This window comes from Neolamprologus multifasciatus, chromosome 12 (genome assembly GCF_963576455.1).
Source record: "Neolamprologus multifasciatus chromosome 12, fNeoMul1.2, whole genome shotgun sequence".
NCBI lineage: Eukaryota > Metazoa > Chordata > Actinopteri > Cichliformes > Cichlidae > Neolamprologus > Neolamprologus multifasciatus.
The window spans coordinates 3,519,778-3,536,799 of NC_140450.1; the positions used below are offsets into that span (position 1 = coordinate 3,519,778).

Below are 17,022 nucleotides of genomic sequence, written 5' to 3' on the forward strand. Positions count from 1 at the left end.
TGTGGGCTAAATAGAATCGATATCGGGCCTCGGTTCAGAGATAGGGTCAATTCAAAATATAAAGAATTATCTAGGAGAAAAAAATTATCTTGGAGAATTTTTTACGGCAGGAATAATGCAGTAAAAGGTTAAAATAGATGAGATAAGAACACCAGCTAGTGGGGAATGCCAGGTTAAATAGTTACGTTTTCAACCGTGTTTTGAAAGATTGAATAGAGCCCGAGGCACAAGTAGTAACAGGAAGACTAGTCCAGATGTTTGGTGCAGCCCCTGGTCTTCAGGCGGGACCTAGGTTGGACCAAGAGTAGTTGACCAGATGATCTTAAGGCTCGACTAGGAGTATACAAGGTAAGACGCAGCTTTTTGAAGAAGCTGAAGTCTATGAAGGTGGACGGATTGAAGACCGTCCACCTTCATGATGGGAATGTTCATTCACAGGAGGGCGACCAAGGATGGGAATGAAACACATCAAACACATGTGATGTACTCAGGGCGAAGCATGAAACTCCAGCTAAAACAGGACATGACTAATAGGTGTTTATTTAAGATCTGGATATGAAGACTAACACTGGACATGATGACAGTAAAAAAATAACATCCCTGACAGTTGTTAAAGTTTTGTATTTTCTAATTAGTTTTTATTTTTATTTTATTTTGACTTTTTGTTTTTAATTGGGTTTCCTTTCAGTTCATTTCCAGAGTGGATCTTCCTGTTTCAGTTTAATTTTCATAGTTTGAAAATTGTCTGAATGTTAATTTTACGCTTCTTATCTATTATTGTATTGAAGTTATTTGTCAGAGGCGATACAATAGAACCACGGAGCTTTTTAAAAGCAGATCACAACAAAAGCCTCAGTAGTCACAAATCTGTCAGTGCCTCACCGGGGGAAATTTCAATAACATTATCAAACTAACAAATACTAAAACTAAGCATAGTCTTGGTTTTCTTTTTCTATTAATTTAACTAAAAAACTCAAATCTAGTTTTTAATTATCTGTAACAACCCTGATCTCTGACCCAGTGCTTTTACATAACGATATGAAACAGTTACAGTTACCATAAATTAACGCTGTCATTCATATTCACTGGGTTGCTTTGGGGTGTAACACACAAATAGGCTTTCACATTAGTCAGACTTGAACATTTCCTCAGAAGTCATCAACATAATGTGACTCTGTCTTATTGATCCAGGGTGGGGCATCTTCTAAGCCCGCTGTTCTTGGAGGGGGACGAGGGCAGCAGGGTGGAAAGGAAAGGAGGAGTGGGGGTTGAGTCGAGCACCGTGGTTTGTTTTTGGCGGCGGCTCATTGTTTCCCTGGTTTCCTCAAGTCACTTCCCCCACGACGCAAACATATGGAGTAAACAGAGAAATGCACAGATGGAGCCAGACAAAGACAAAGACTGTATGTTGTCTCAGGTCAGGAATGCATGCAGTGAAATGTTGATGTTCTTTAGTCTGATTGATCGTTTGGTTTCTCTGGTGTCTCATAAAGAAGTCAAAGTGCAGACCATGTGATGACTGAACTCTTTTAACACAGATTTATTGAGCCTCAACTAAGTTTCACTGAATCAAAGTTTTACCAAATAGATTCAAAATATACCAAAAAAGAGAAATCGAGTCGAACGTTTGTGAACGCACTTTGGCTTATTCTCCCGTGTGGTGATGATTTTGATTCAGTCAAAGGTGTTTGAAACATGTAATCATAGAAGTGATTAAAATAGGTTTATTTTTCTCATCTTAATATGCAGGAAAAAGAAAAATGAAATTAAAAAAGAAAAACAAATTTTGTCTTCAATAAATGAATAATTCATCATCTTCTGTTCAAATAGTATTGCTATATTGTGTCAATCCAATAAAGGCTTCAGTAAATTAAATTGAATTCATATTAGTTCAAATGAATGAAAAAAGAGTACACACGCACACACACACACCTACACACACACACGCACACTGGTCTCCCAGCTGCTCTGGCTAATTACAAGCATTCGCCAGACCAGTAACGCCCCCCCGGCTCTGCAGTCGACCTCCTCTGTGTTTTTATGCAGTTAATGATATTATTGTTTGGCGAAGCTGCCGGGTCTTCACGGCTCCTCTTAATGCCACTGCACCTGCTTCCTCTAACACAGCTAACGGCAGGTGAAAAAAAGGGGGTCTGGCAATAATTTATCACTCCGAGAGCAATCAGCAGCTGGCTGATTTTTATTTTATTTATTTTATTTAAATTATTATCAGTACCAAAGTAGACTTCAAAGCCGTACACTGCTATTCTCTGTTAACCCTTTAAGACCTACCATAGAACCAAGTCCGCCAGAGCTTATATTATATTTTTACATGCTGTGGAGCCATTTTTGGGAGCATTTCAAGTTGCTATACATCAATACAACCATTATAGCCCAGATTTTAATAATATGTATGCATTAAGTGCATAGTAATTACATAAATTGCAAAAAAGTGCAATAAACTACAAAAAAATTGAAAATCGTTTTTGTTTTTTTAACATATATTTCTAGTTAGAGAAATTTAAGAGGCTTATCCCTCAAAACTGTAAATACAAAAAAGTTGCACAAACTAGTTTCCCACCACAGGAAATTTATTTTGAGTGTCTTCATAGTTTTATTTTTGAAATACACCAATTTTAATACACTGCAGGAAAAACAAAAATAAATATTATAATGCAAATTTGCAAAAAAGCAGCATATGCATCAAAATAAACTATTTCCAGCAGTGCAATATGAGTCCTAAGCATCCCAGAAACCACACAGAAAGTCAGAAAGTCAAAGATAACTTTTAAAAACACCAGTATAGGCTCATGAGGCCCTTCCGGTTTCAGGCAGGTCATGGCAGACATGTAAAAGTTCGCGCTGACGTCTATTCCAAGTACGAAGTGTTATGAACAGCTGATCGGATCGGCAAAGCGTGTTTCTGGAATATTATGTTTTTGTTGCTGCAAGTGCTTTTTATGCAGTTTTTGCAAAGCTATATGTGGAAGGAAACTGTGACCGAGGACAAGCTGATGGCATAAGATGTAAGTACAACTCCTCCGGTTTCATATGCAAAAAAAACTATTGTGCTAGCTTATGTGGTTGCAGAGCTACCGGGATTTAAAAATAGTTACGCAAAACAGAACATGCTGCTCCGACCGGTTTTAAAGGGTTAAGAGCTACTGTAGCCAGAACACAAACACGGTTTAGTCGAAACTGCAGATTATTTTTCTGCATCATAGCAAAAATATTTGTGTAGCCTGAGCAGCATACTTTTCCCCAAGACAAAACAGTTCCCGGTATAGATGGGATTTATGGGACGTACTTAAGTTTGAAATGTAAGCACAAAGTCTTTGTGGATTTGGATCAGCTGTTACACAAAGAAACTCATGTTGATTCAACTAAACTAAAAGAATGAGGGTTCATTTTGATCTAGTTGTCACTCAGAGTCTTATCATTCTTTCTTGATGAGCAGGAATTTACACTTTGGTGAACTAAAAGTGCTTACTTCTTAGTTAACAGTGTGTCTAGTCTTGTCCACATGGCTGAGATCTGAAAAGTGGCACCACCAAAAGTCTGAGATGGGAGTCTATGGCCTCCTCCGTGAAAACAATCACAGGCTGTGCTGCACAAATGAGCGTGTCTGAGTGGGACAGGCATTGTTTATGAGAGTTTAGAGGGGCAGTCTGTGTACTCGCAGAGTCCAGACGGGTGTAAGCTGGAGGAACACACAGAGGCGAGCTTGAAAATGGATTCGGTTCACAGAATGTCTCTGAGCAGAGACGAGACAGAAAACGGTTTGTTCTCACAGGTCCTATTAAATATAGGAACACCGAACATTAGCATGTGAAAAGAAGACTTTATAATTTACAAGTTTTTCTGACAGACATGTATTAAATCATTAAATATGATGGGGATTAATTCCAGACAACGTGAATTAGATTTTAGACACGTTCCAGAGTGAATCATGTCTTAAATTTTAAAAACCTCGTTTATCGCACTGGATGAAAATAATGAAAACTTCTGTTTGTTGAGGTCATCAGCTGTTGACACAGTTTGAAGACAGAGTTGCCATCTCTTTTGGTGTCTTACAATCTGATTTAAGATAGAATTCAATTCAATTCAATTCAATTTTATTTATATAGCGCCAAATCACAACAAATGTCGCCTCAAGGCGCTTCAGAAGTGTTGGAGAACTGTGGGAAAAGTAATCAATTCTTCTTACCTAACGGTCCTGAGAGATAAAGCTTCATTTGAACAACAGATTTAACTGATTACAACCAGACCAACCAGTGTGCTTGAAGAGAGGAGCTGCCTAAAACTCGGGGAACGGCACATGACACCAACTTGCTAGCTATGAAATCACTTGAATATTTGCCCCATGGTGTAATCCTATGCACGATCTGATATCCTCGTGTTGGTGTTGTTCCCAGATCATCATACTAAAGGTTGTTCCAGGATCAACATTGCAAGTGACCAATCAGAATGTTGTGATGTCATACTTTTGCGACTTCGGGAAAAACCGGCGTTAAGTACAACTGTACTTAAGCTGCGAGAAACCGCCTTTGTCCGCCGATCAACGGACCCTAACCCTAACCCTGACCCTTTAATAAACGCTAAGCAGAATTGATATTGTCCTTGCAACATTGGAATTTCATAAATGTACGAATGGGTTGGTGCGCAAAAGAATAACGTCACAATAATGTGATTGGTCACTTGCAATGTTGAACCTGGAACAACATTTTCATGATGATCTGGGAACAACACCAACACGACGATATCAGATCATCCTAATCCTATATCACAGATTTTCTGCTAGGTAGCTAGTAGGTACTGCTAACCTTAACCATAGGATTTAAAGCCAACCCTTAGGGACATTATTGTCTAACCCTACCTCCATATTTTCCTTGTTCCAGCCACAGGATCTTAATGCTTAACCTCACAGATTTGATTACCTAACCTTAACCTGCTACTTATTACCCAGATGATTTCAGTTAGAGCTGCTTAGGTTGGGGGGCTGCGCAGATGGTGTGATCTGTCAAGTGCCCAGTCCTCAGATGATGCAGTGGGAGAAATTTTCCAGTTTCTTAACCAGTGTTTTGTTTCTCTTTTACAAACCGGGGTTAGAGATCGTCGTGTCACCTCTCATTATCAGTGATTACTCGGTTAATGTCCAACACCGCTGACTTGGACATTTGTAACATTACTTGCACCTCAGTCAGGTGACGCCTGACAACAGTGCATATGTGAAAGCCGCTGTAGGCGTTAGTGGGTCTTAGTTCACAGTTAAGATCCTCATTAAGCCACAACAGGATTCATTACTTTTTATCTGGATGAATAAAGGACAATGAAAAGAAAATGAAGTGCCAAGCTATCAGCTAGCACTAGCATACATGGTTTCAATTCAATTCAATTCAATTTTATTTATATAGCGCCAAATCACAACAAATGTCGCCTCAAGGCGCTTCATAGATACAGAGAGAAATGGTTTATAAGCTTTACTCATAAACTGCATGCACAGATACACATTAGTGCCTTGTGCTGAACGTATGATTATGCTGACAAAGCTCATCCAGTTCAGAGTTTAGGGGGGAGCCTCTCCAAGCTACCATAGGATGAGAGGTGGGGGACACCAGGGACAGGTCCTCAGTCTGTCACTGGGTTAACACAGAGAGACAGACAACATTTACACTGAAAGCCAATTTAGAATCACAGGTTAACCTAATCCCACTAACTGCATGTCTTTGGACTGCGGGAGGAAGCTGGAGGACCTGAGAGAAGCCAGGCAGACACGAGGAGAACGCACAAACCAGCACATATAATATAATCTGTAAACTCAAAATGGATTTTTATTTAAGCTGAGGTTCCAGTTTTAAAGCACAACACGTTAACATGGGAGTCTATGGCTGATTTCTGGAGTCAGCCTCATGGAGGAACCGCAGTTTTTGTCTCATAAGTGTCAGCCTGGATGTTGCAGCTTATTTAATATCGAAAGGTTTATTTTCACATTGAGAAAACTAAGAAGAGCTGATTTGATTTTATTAATCCTTATTGTTACTAATGTTACAGTTTGCACTCATTGATCTGTGCGACCGTCTCCAACTTATGTTCCATTACACAATAATCTCCTCTCATAAGGACGGAGATGGCCAAGACTTTGTTCCTCTATATGTTACATAAACACATTCTTTATTCAATTGGATCCAGCAGTTTCTCCACGTGGTTTCTATCAGCTGTACTCGCAGCACGAAGAAGTGATTGACAGTGGTAGAAGGGAAAGGGGTTGGGTGCGAGGTGGCCGCTGAGGTGGGGAGGGGAAAGGGGCTCCTCTTGTGTGGTCGAGATCGGTTTACCAGAAGAAACGTGGACACTTATCTGCACTAAGAAAACGGAGCGAACAGAGACATGCCAGGCATTCCTCGGCCACCAGAAGGAGGTCGCCTCGGTGACTTAGGTGGGACAAATTCCTGGCAGTGTGTGGGATTAAAAGGGTGGATGTGACGTTATTGTAGCGTCTCATTAGGGTTAGAAGAACCAAGAACTACTTTTAAAAATAAGTGGTCTTATTGAGGGGAAAGTAAAATAACTCCCTTAAGAAGTTGGGAAGTGCAAAACGGCGCTAATTGTCCTGTCTGTGGCGGCTGGGTTCACTACGAGCAAAAACACATTTATGGGAAATTTTTCAGGTACAATATTTGGATTTTAACGACTTTCTAAACTGCTTAAGCCAGTTTGACTTCACTTTTTCTTTATCCTCCAACTGACCAAATTCCAACCAGGCCAGAAAGAATATCAACAAAGTTCCCACAGACATTGTGTGACGGATAATGACTCCGGTTTATGAAATGCGAGCCACAATGTTCCCGATTCAGGACACTTTAAATACCATTAACAGCAGCAGATTTGCTTTCTCAGCTGCAGACCGATGCGGCAGGTCGACGGCGCGCAAGCACGACCGGGGAATCGTTTATCCAACTGTGCACTTGTTCAATCTGTAGCTGACCTCCTCTGCACGACACACTGTCATGCGAAGCAACCCCGTGATGTAACCAGCGAGCCCTCGCTCTCAGGCTTATGGACAGTTTGTCAGAGCGCTGACTGACATTTACCATTTATGTAAACCCTCACAGCCTTTCCCTCGCGTAAGAATTTCTTACCTAATTAGGTAAGGAAAAAAACAGCTGGAGGAATGTGACCGTCTGTCATCAAGCTCAAAATATACACACAGACAAAGTACAATATTTTTATCTTTTAACTCTTTGTTCCACTTTTAGCGTCGAGGTTCCTGTTTGAGTTATCTGCCCTTTAAAACAAAGGAAGAAGGAATGCAAGGTGGAAATGCCTGTAGAGCTGCACAAATTTGCAGATGACTGTTACTCAAATAAGGTGCGGGGGAAGTGCAGCGCGTGACTGACGCCAGTTTTAGCTTTGCACGCTGATAAAAGGTAAGGTGCACGGATTACTGTGACCGACATCTTATAGTTGTGAAGAAATCTGCAGTCAAAGTCGAACCTTTTCCACACACTTTCCCACATGTCCTCCGCCGCTTCCTCTTAAACTGATCTTTGTTGTTGAATATATCAGTGGATGTGATATTTTTTCTCATATAAGCATCTGGTGCTGATAGGAAATGTTTTGAAGCACAGATGCTCCGCCATAAGTTTGCTGCTGGTCAAAGTGGCTTCTGGAAATTGGTGGCTACTATAAAAATTCAAGCAAATTAGAGGGTGTCCAGGCAGTGGACTGAGCGTTCTGTTATTCATTTCAGAAACCAGAGCGAAGCTTTGAAAGCGGAAGGCTTCACAACAGCTCTGAGCCCACTTTTATGGCTGATAAATGACCTTCTTCCATGTGTGTTTTGAATTTCTGTGGTTCAGAATCCCACCCTGGTTCAGAGGCATGTGCTGTGCAGCTGTGAAATCACAGCTATAAGGGAACATTTTCTGCATGAGCTGGTGTAATATCAACAGGCAATGACAAGCTTAAATCAACTTTTTGGAACCTAAATTGTGCCAGTGGCCTCACTGAATTTCAGCTTTGGTGCTAGTCTCCCCCCAGCCCTCTGATTAGATGCCAACATCCAGCTTGTCCAGCAGGTCGAATAGGTTCAGTAACAGCTGCAAAGCTTATCTTACGTATTTTTTTATAAATAAGATTAAATCACAGCTTATAACTTTAAATTTAAAAGTGTACAGCAATGAAAGAAGTACAGTTAATTGGGATTTCAGTCACACAATTAGCCATGCGTAGCATATGCATGAACTGACCTGTTTTTAAGACTTTAAATTGATGTATTTCGTTAGGAAGAAGGATTTCATTTATTTGCAAGCTTTTAAAAATAGTCAACAGTTTTATTTTAACCTGAAACAGAGACACAAAGGCATGAATAAACTGGTGTGAGACCAGTCTGATGAAACAGTTTGTATTTAAACGAACGTCCAGAAACATGAATCAGTCGTTTTCATTATTTATTACATTTTTATGATTAAATTCAGCTCAATTAAGATAAGATAAGATAAGATAAGATAAGATGAGATGACCTTTATTAGTCCCACATGTGGGAAATTAGTTCTGTTACAGCAGAAAGTGGACACTGCAAAGTTACATAGCAAAAATGAGAAAAACACTGGAATAGGATAAGATGATAAGAATAAAAATACGATATGCACAATAGAATAGAATAAGATAAAATACTGTATACAATAGAATGAAAATCGAATAAAAATATACAACTGAGTAAAATACAAAGTTGTCAGAAAAAGAGAGAATTAAATGTTATTTATAGCACAAAATGCTTCATTATATGAGGTAAAGCCCCTAAAATAATACAGAGTAAGCACATGGCGACACTGGGAAGGAAAAACCCCCTTTTAACAGGAAGAATCCATCCATCTGGTTGGGAGTTAGTATTTCACAAATGACCTTAAGAGTGAATTTGAGTGAATTTTGCATTAGAATCGCATCAAAACAGATGTGAACAGTTTAATTTGATGCTCTGTACACCTCAGCCTCTGAATAGGCCGAACTCTGCAGTTGCTCACTTTAAAATCAAACGTGCTGTTTGGTTCATTTGTTGCTGTGAATGGCTTATTGCATCACTGCCCCAAAACACAAAAACATCATAGACGTAGCTGTATATTCTAGTTATGAGTAGCAGGTTGTTTTTTCATCAGTGGCGGTCAGAGCATCCCTCAAGTGCCAACACTAGGATTCTTATAATGGAAATCAAGAGAGAAAAGTTTAAAAAACACACAGAGTCCATGATTTGCTGCACTGCTGCAACTCTTTGAGTGTGAAAGTTTACGAACCACTGGTCTAAACAACGTGGCTGCTGCTGTTTGTCAGGAGACATGAAAGGCAGGAAAATGGAACCACGCCAAAGAGCAGCGTGCAGGCAGGGATGCTGAGCATCCACAGCGGGAGCTCTCAGTTCTGCTCCGGCCTTCGCTGACGTAACCGTCTCCTGCACGTACCTCATCTTACCTCGCTCTGTGCTCGCTGACCTGGTTTTCTGCACTACAAATCACACCGGGAGTCGAGCTCCAGCCTCGCTCTCCCCTTCCCCGTCGAGGATTGCACAGAGAACAATCCAGCAGGAGAAAGCAGGCGGTGTAGACTTTGCACTTATTTATTTATTGCTATCATAAATTCATAGCCTTGCGCGTTTGGAGTGTGCAGACACTCAAGTCCAAGAGAACAGCTTCTAGATTTCACCCAAATTTTATCCTTCTGTTTTCCTTTTCCTACTCATATTTTGTCAGTTGCATCAGCTGTGAAAATATGCAAATATCTCAGAATTCCCAGTCATGCTGCACTGTGTTACCATGGTCTCTGCATCAGCATTCATGCATTAAAATAATAAGCCTGCTGCGGTTCTTAGTGATATAATTACAACAGACGCATCAAACTTTTGACCCTTACTGTCTCTGTGCAGGTTTGTAGTTTCCAGTATTTTTTTATTTTGCCAGATTTTGTTTGTTTTTGTTTGTGTGTGTGCCACGTAAGAGAAGAGTGTGAGATGCTCCTCAGCAGGCCAGCGGGAACCAGCCCGGAGGCATGCATGAGTAATGAGATGAATGTCCAGTCGACTGTCTCGGCTCCCCTCTTCCTCTGTAATTACCTAAAGCTGTGGTAGGTTTATCATTTGTGTGTGTGTGTGTGTGTGTGTGTGTGTGTGTGTGTCAGTCGGTGCTACTCTACTTTTTGAGCTGTGGAGAACAACTTTTATCTCAGCGTGGAGCATCAGATCTATTTCCAAAATTGGAACTAGAAAATCAGACACTTTCAGGCTTGCTGGACAAAATGTTCCCGACAAATTGGTGGGGCGAGGCGGGTTGTTATGTGCTCGGAGAGATTTCCGACATTTTGTTCCACTTGTGATCGTGCGAGATCTCAGCAACTCCAGGGAATAAAGTCGAGATGTAAACCTGACACTTGAAGTCTGTGTGTTGTGTTCATTGGCATTATAGATGAAGCCAGTTAGACTCATGTTATTTGTGAATAGATGATTATAACGGTATTTCTTTGTATTTCTTTCATACAAGGTCTTAAATAATCAGGCCCCATCTTATCTTAATGACCTTGTAGTACCATATCACCCTATTAGAGCACTTCGCTCTCGCTCTGCAGGCCTACTTGTTGTTCCTAGAGTATTTAAAAGTAGAATGGGAGGCAGAGCCTTCAGTTTTCAGGCCCCTCTTCTGTGGAACCAGCTTCCAGTTTGGATTCAGGAGACAGACACTATCTCTACTTTTAAGATTAGGCTTCAAACTTTCCTTTTTGCTAAAGCATATAGTTAGGGCTGGACCAGGTGACCCTGAATCCTCCCTTAGTTATGCTGCCGGGGGATTCCCATGATGCATTGAGTTTTTCCTTTCCAGTCACCTTTCTCACTCACTATGTGTTAATAGACCTCTCTGTATTGAATCATATCTGTTATTAATCTCTGTCTCTCTTCCACAGCATGTCTTTTATCCTGTCTTCCTTCTCTCACCCCAACCAATCACAGCAGATGGCCCCGCCCCTCCCTGAACCTGGTTCTGCTGGAGGTTTCTTCCTGTTAAAAGGGAGTTTTTCCTTCCCACTGTCACCAAAGTGCTGCTCATAGGGGGTCATATGATTGTTGGGTTTTTCTCTGTATCTATGAAGCGCCTTGAGGCGACTTTTGTTGTGATTTGGCGCTATATAAATAAAATTGAATTGAATTGAATTATTCTTCTTTGTTATTTACGGGAAATTAAACCTGGAACAGCCGCACAGAAAACCCAATCAGTGTTTTAAGACCACGGGAACTTTTTCCTTAATTCTTATAACTCTTGGAGGAATCCCCCTGTTTTTTGGTGGTCAGCAGCATGAGAACCAGTTTATATATTGAAGTTCCTAAAACCGAGTTTGGGTTTTTTTTTTAGCTCCTACTACAGAGTAACTACTCTCTGTCAAAAGAGGAAGAAAGTATCAAACAAATATCAGCTGTAAGCAAAATTTAAGCCTAAAAATGGAACTGAATGACAGCGCGATTCAGGTTTTATTAAGCCAGTCCCACCCAGCAGCGCCGGGGGGAAAAATAATGTGTAGGGTTGAAACTGAAACTTGATTCATGTGATTCAAATTCTTTGGGTTTTTGAAATGTTCCTGTAAAAGTGGGTGGATGTTTGTTGGTGGAGTGACCTTTCACAGAAGCCTGGTAAAGGTTAATCTTTCATAAGCCCTTTTTCCTTTATGAAAAAGGGTCTTTCTGATTTTGTCTTGTATTCCCTGGTTTATTTCTGCATTTGGATATTTCAAAGAGATAAACTGTCTTTTATTATCTCTTCCTTGTAATGAGAAATATTTTACTGATGGAGCAGTAAAAATGTGGTTTGGTTTGCGGTACTAGCATTTGGCCACCGTGCAAAATGAATAATAATTTTTGACTTTATTTTTTGTTCTGGGCTGTTTTATAGTGTGGGCACTGGAATGGTATGGTAGATATGTGACAAAGTATGATTATTCATTTCAAGTTTAAGGAAACGACAATCCTCTGTGCCTGTCACAATGTTTGAAACGGGCTCACGCGCAGACCGGGTATTGGCAAAAGACAGGGATTTATCCAATACACACTCTCAATGGTTTCCAAACACACACTCGCTCGCTCGGGTCCAGGACAGATCTATATACACACAGAGAAAGAAGTCCAGGTTAGGGATAGTCTCAAACTCACAGATACAGGTTCAGGTTCAGAGGGACTGACGCTGATGGCTCAACGATCCAGCGAAAGATGCCACAGGTCCGCCGTCATAAATAGCTCCAAATCAGCTGGGATCGGCTGCAGGTGTGACGGCAAGCACACCTGCAGCCGATCTGCACCTGCACAGGTACGTGGGCCCGTAATAAGCACCGCCCCCGCAGAGGAGAGAAAGTGCAAAGGAAAAAACCAAACATGTTGCCAAACAGAGTCAGCCGGCGAGGCACAGGGACTATGACAGTGCCAAGTGCCTCTAACTACTCATGTCTGAAATTTAAGAGAAAGAACACAAGACTGGCAAATTTTAACTTGCTTTCAGAAGCGCCTCCAAACCAGCACTAAAACTCCAAATATGAATTTATTAAACACAAAAACATAAAATTGCAAATTGTCATCTGGGCCTTGGATATACTCCTTTAAATTTTTTAAAGTGCTTTTAAACAAAGCTCGCATGCATCAGAGTACAGGAACAGTGCTTGTGTTAGATCTGTTATTGATAACTGCATTTCCTTCCTCAGTAGTTCTTTTTTTTGGCTACTTCTACTTCTGTCACCACTTTTCAAACCGTACCGCTGACTAGTGATTTGGCTGTGAAATTGCACAACAAGGAATAAACAAATGTAATTGCTGGCAACAGCACTGTCCATTTATGTTGGATACATTGTAGATGGAGCTTTAGAGGTACTCAGAAGAATGTGGGTTAGAACTGTAAATAACAAACAACAAAGTCTGAAAGCTCAAAATGCAAATAGTCGTCCAGGAGGGCAGACAGAATATGCATTAACAAATCTGTCTTCCTGTGATGACGAGGTTAACCAGTGAGAAAGACGGATAAACACCAGCAATCTTAATGCTTTCAATAGACATCCAGGGAAGGCACATGGCGTCCCATTAACACCTTTCTGCCTCTTTTTTGGAGCAGTTTCCTCAGATTCTCTCTTGTTATACAAAGTAGAGATGTGTTTGGGGTCTCTGGGGGACGGTTCACACTTGGAAACTGCCTCTTGGGTGATCTGATCGCATATGTACATGCATCACTGCAGGTGTGAAGAATAAGTGCTTAGTTCATCTTCTGTGGTTGTCAGGTTCTTGTAATTGTAACCCCTTAGTGCCTAGTGTATCATATTTGATACGAGTCCTTATGAGACTCATGTAAAACAAACCTGTGTAATTGTACAATACATTTTAAGCAATGTATTGCAAATTTTTTTGCCAGATTTAGTAAATATGATACAAGTTAGAACTCATAAATGCAAATTATTTCTGTCATTTGTCAGACAGGTGAAGAAACACTGATTTATTTAAAGAAAAATCTGATAATTATGTCATTAATGGTTTAAAGGGTTAAACTGACTTCAAAGGGAATGGAGTATTTCTGGAATATCGCCTGCTGTGTGCTACACACATCCCAGCCTGATTCTCCTGACATTGTGCACAGTTCATATGAGGAAACGGCTTGAGAGGAGCTGACGCTTTTTAAAACATTAACAACCCTTTGGACTCATTCTGGATGATATTGCTGCATTTCCACACATCTCTGATAATACAAAGTTTTAATGTTATACATAAGAATTGTGGGGGAAAAAAACGTTTTTCTACAAAAATGTTAATGCTAATTAATATGACTCTAAAACCAACTCAAAGCAGATTGGATCTTAGCTTCTGTGTTCAATTTGAAAACATGATGGTGATTCCTACGTGAATTTACTTTAGAGTTAATCCAATAATCACCTAAAAGTGGATTTAGGAAGCTTTATACCCACATCAGTTACATCAGCTGAAAGTAATTGGAAAAGCAAGACGAAACTGCATTAATGGAATTATACATTTCTTAGACACCATGTGGAAAAAGCTGACTGACTTGTCTACAAATCTAATCTTAGTTAGTTTTGTCTGCAATGGTCACTGTGTAGTGAAAAACCTAAATAGAGCTACATTTCAAGTATTTCTATAATAGAGATCTTAATAGAAGAACGTGACCTAAATAGACGTTCAGACCAAAATTAGCAACACATAAAAAATGTATGTATCTGCATTGGTGGAGGCATATTTTACAGGAAACACTGGGCGATGCAGTAAACTGCAGAATAAATGTTTACATTACAGATGAATGTGTGCTTGTACGTCTTTGATATCCCGCCACAGGAGACGGGATTGCGTTGGGGCAAAGGTGAATCAGGTTTTACTCACATCACTGTGTCGTGTATGCCAAATAAAAGCCTGGAGAGCTCAAATACATATTTGCATTATTCGCCTCAAAAACCAAAGAAGGCGGTCGAGGGAGGTTAAACTTTTTTTTGCTAATTGAAACTGCATTGTTTAGCCCGGGGCCTTAGACTTGACACCCCACTGTGCTAACTGCTGTCTCATTTAAATGAATGAGGTGGCTATAGCTTTTCATGCAGTGCTGTTGTTGTCGTGAACGTTAGTGTTTACCACAACCCCCCCGCCACCTTTATGTACACCACCTCTTGATTGTTTTTGCAAATTTTAGTTTAACAGCTTACTTCCTTCATATGTTTTGGCTTTAGCCTTGATTTATGCAGTGTGGGATCTTTTATAGCAACCCCGTGTTAAAGAATCTGTAGATAGAAGATGTTCTTACATCCAGTAGAGATGAACCACTATAATGCTGAGCATCAGCATTGGCTAAATGTTCAAAGCTAATGAGAGAGGTCAGTTATATTGATATATAATAATGGTTCCCAGAAACAAAAGGAAAAATGAGTATTAAGAACAATCTCTGCATTTCTGTTATCAGCAGTGTTGTTGCTATTTTATTGTTATTTTACACACTTGTAGTGATTTTTAACCTAAACATTGATAATATACAGCAGTATCAGTATCATTTACATATTGCATCATCTTTCCTAATGAATACCATGCATTTAAAAATGTATGTCTATAATTATAATAATCATAATGGATAATGTATGTATAGTAAAAGTTTCCTAATCACGGGTTTGAGGATTGATGAGTAAAACATAAACTCCTCAGTGCTTCTAGGTATAAAAACTGTACATCCCACACTATATGGACACACTGCAATATTATTTTGAATGAATATGTGATGTTAGAATATCAACCTCAAATAAAGGAGATATAAAACATAGTGCAAGCAAAGTTCCCAAGTAGTTGCATTTATATAAGTAAACATTAATACATACAAACATGCAAACATACATGTATTGTGTTTTTATTGATTTTGTAAAAGTTGTCTTTTTCTTGGCAATCCCATGTAAATGATCATTTAATCAGTCGTGAAATATTCCTTTTTGTCTTTTTTTAAAATCACAATTCCAAATATCATATCAAAAATATTTTCTACATCGGTTCAGAAGAATTTAAAATTAATTGTCTTTTTTTTTTTTCATTTTTAATGTCTTAAACTGCAAACTGGGGTTTTCATAATACCTTTTTTAAAGATAGTGTTATACTCAAACTTGTTGATAAAGTGTAAGAACGTCAAATTGGTTTCTGACCAAAATATTACAGGAAATGTGTAATGAAATATGCATTTATCCCAACATAACTCTGGTATTTCCTTTTTTTGAAATTTGGCTACATCCACCCAGAACATCTTTGAAATTATACAGTGAAAGAGATAAAAGATGGAGAATGATTTATAGTTTATAGAGCACATAAATCACTTACTATCATCCATTTTATCAATTTAAAACATTTCCAGTACGTAAGTACTTTGAAAATTTCTATTATTGAAAGGAACTCCCTTAAGTTTGTTGTTGATATTTTTCTGTGTACATTGTTTATTTAAAACAAACAATTAACACAGAAATACAAGCAGTTGAAGTCATTTGTAATGTAAAAACCCAAACGTACTATTTTCGGGTTTTTTCTCCAAGATAAATTTCCTCGACGTCATGACGTCAGACATTGAACTCCGTTAACCGGAAGAGAAGTGTCGGTGTGTGTTTTCATGTTTACATTTGGGGCACCGCGTCAAAATGAATCCCCCGATGATCATCTCGACCAGCTCCGTGTCAACAACAAAGAGTAAGACCGTGTGAACCCGCCGGCATCTTTACTGCGCTGCCGAACAGAGAGCAGAGCCGCACGGGCTGAAATGTGCTCAGTTAGCCGTTAGCTGCACACGTCAGAGAAGTCTGTGACACAGCAGAGAGTCCCCTTTGATTCAGTTTAAGTCCGTTTTAAGCCGTTGAGCTGTCTGTCAGTAATATGCAGAATGACTTTCGCTTGCTATGTCATAAGCATGTTTGCTAACAGACAGTTTTCAGGTAGCAGGGTGCTCAGGTTTCCTGATTACCAACATAATCCTTTATTATAAAGTCCACTTGATACGTTTGATGGCATATTCTGAGCATTTTAGCTGCAAGGCACTCACACTTCGTTATTAGCTGCAGAGACATGTGTATCAAAATAGCATTAGCCGTGTTTATGACACAGTTATGTTACCACAAGTGCAGGGACAGTGTCTTTGCTGGAGCTCTCCAGTCCTGTTGTGTCAGTTAAGTGAAAAACTGCTGCAAACATACAAATTAAAGATGCAAAGTGCTGTTAGCCTTTCTGCTAACAGTGTAGTAAACATAGAACAATGTAGAACTGGAGAGATCAGATCAGTATCATTTAATCTAGCTGTGTGAGTCAGGACCAAACCGCTGTTGATCCAAATGTCAGACATGCACACCAAACTCTATCATCCCAAAGCTGGGATACTTGTAACTATATAATAAAGTGCCATCATTCATATTTCATTTATCGTATTCAGTCAGTATTAAAATATAGAATGTTATTTTCCCTACATGCACCTAATAAGCTAGCTCGCAAGTGTTTTCAGT

General features: G+C 39.6%; 1 protein-coding gene and 1 long non-coding RNA gene across 4 annotated transcripts in view; one reads left to right on the forward strand and one right to left on the reverse strand.

Annotated features, from left to right (window-relative positions):
• rasgef1ba (RasGEF domain family, member 1Ba) overlaps positions 1 to 17,022 on the forward strand; it is a 142,142-nt gene that overhangs the window by 83,310 nt on the left and 41,810 nt on the right. The window contains exon 1 of one of the 3 annotated variants that reach the window (XM_085180307.1): positions 12,315 to 16,219. The exons of the other annotated variants lie outside the window; for them this stretch is intronic. Within the exon in view, the coding sequence (XP_085036433.1) occupies positions 16,171 to 16,219 (49 nt within the window). The 5' untranslated portion in view covers positions 12,315 to 16,170. Of the gene's footprint in view, positions 1 to 12,314; positions 16,220 to 17,022 lie in introns of those variants that run through there. 3 annotated transcript variants of the gene reach the window in all.
• Positions 1 to 17,022, reverse strand: part of LOC146506184 (uncharacterized) — a 351,963-nt gene that overhangs the window by 82,081 nt on the left and 252,860 nt on the right. The window lies entirely within an intron of this gene.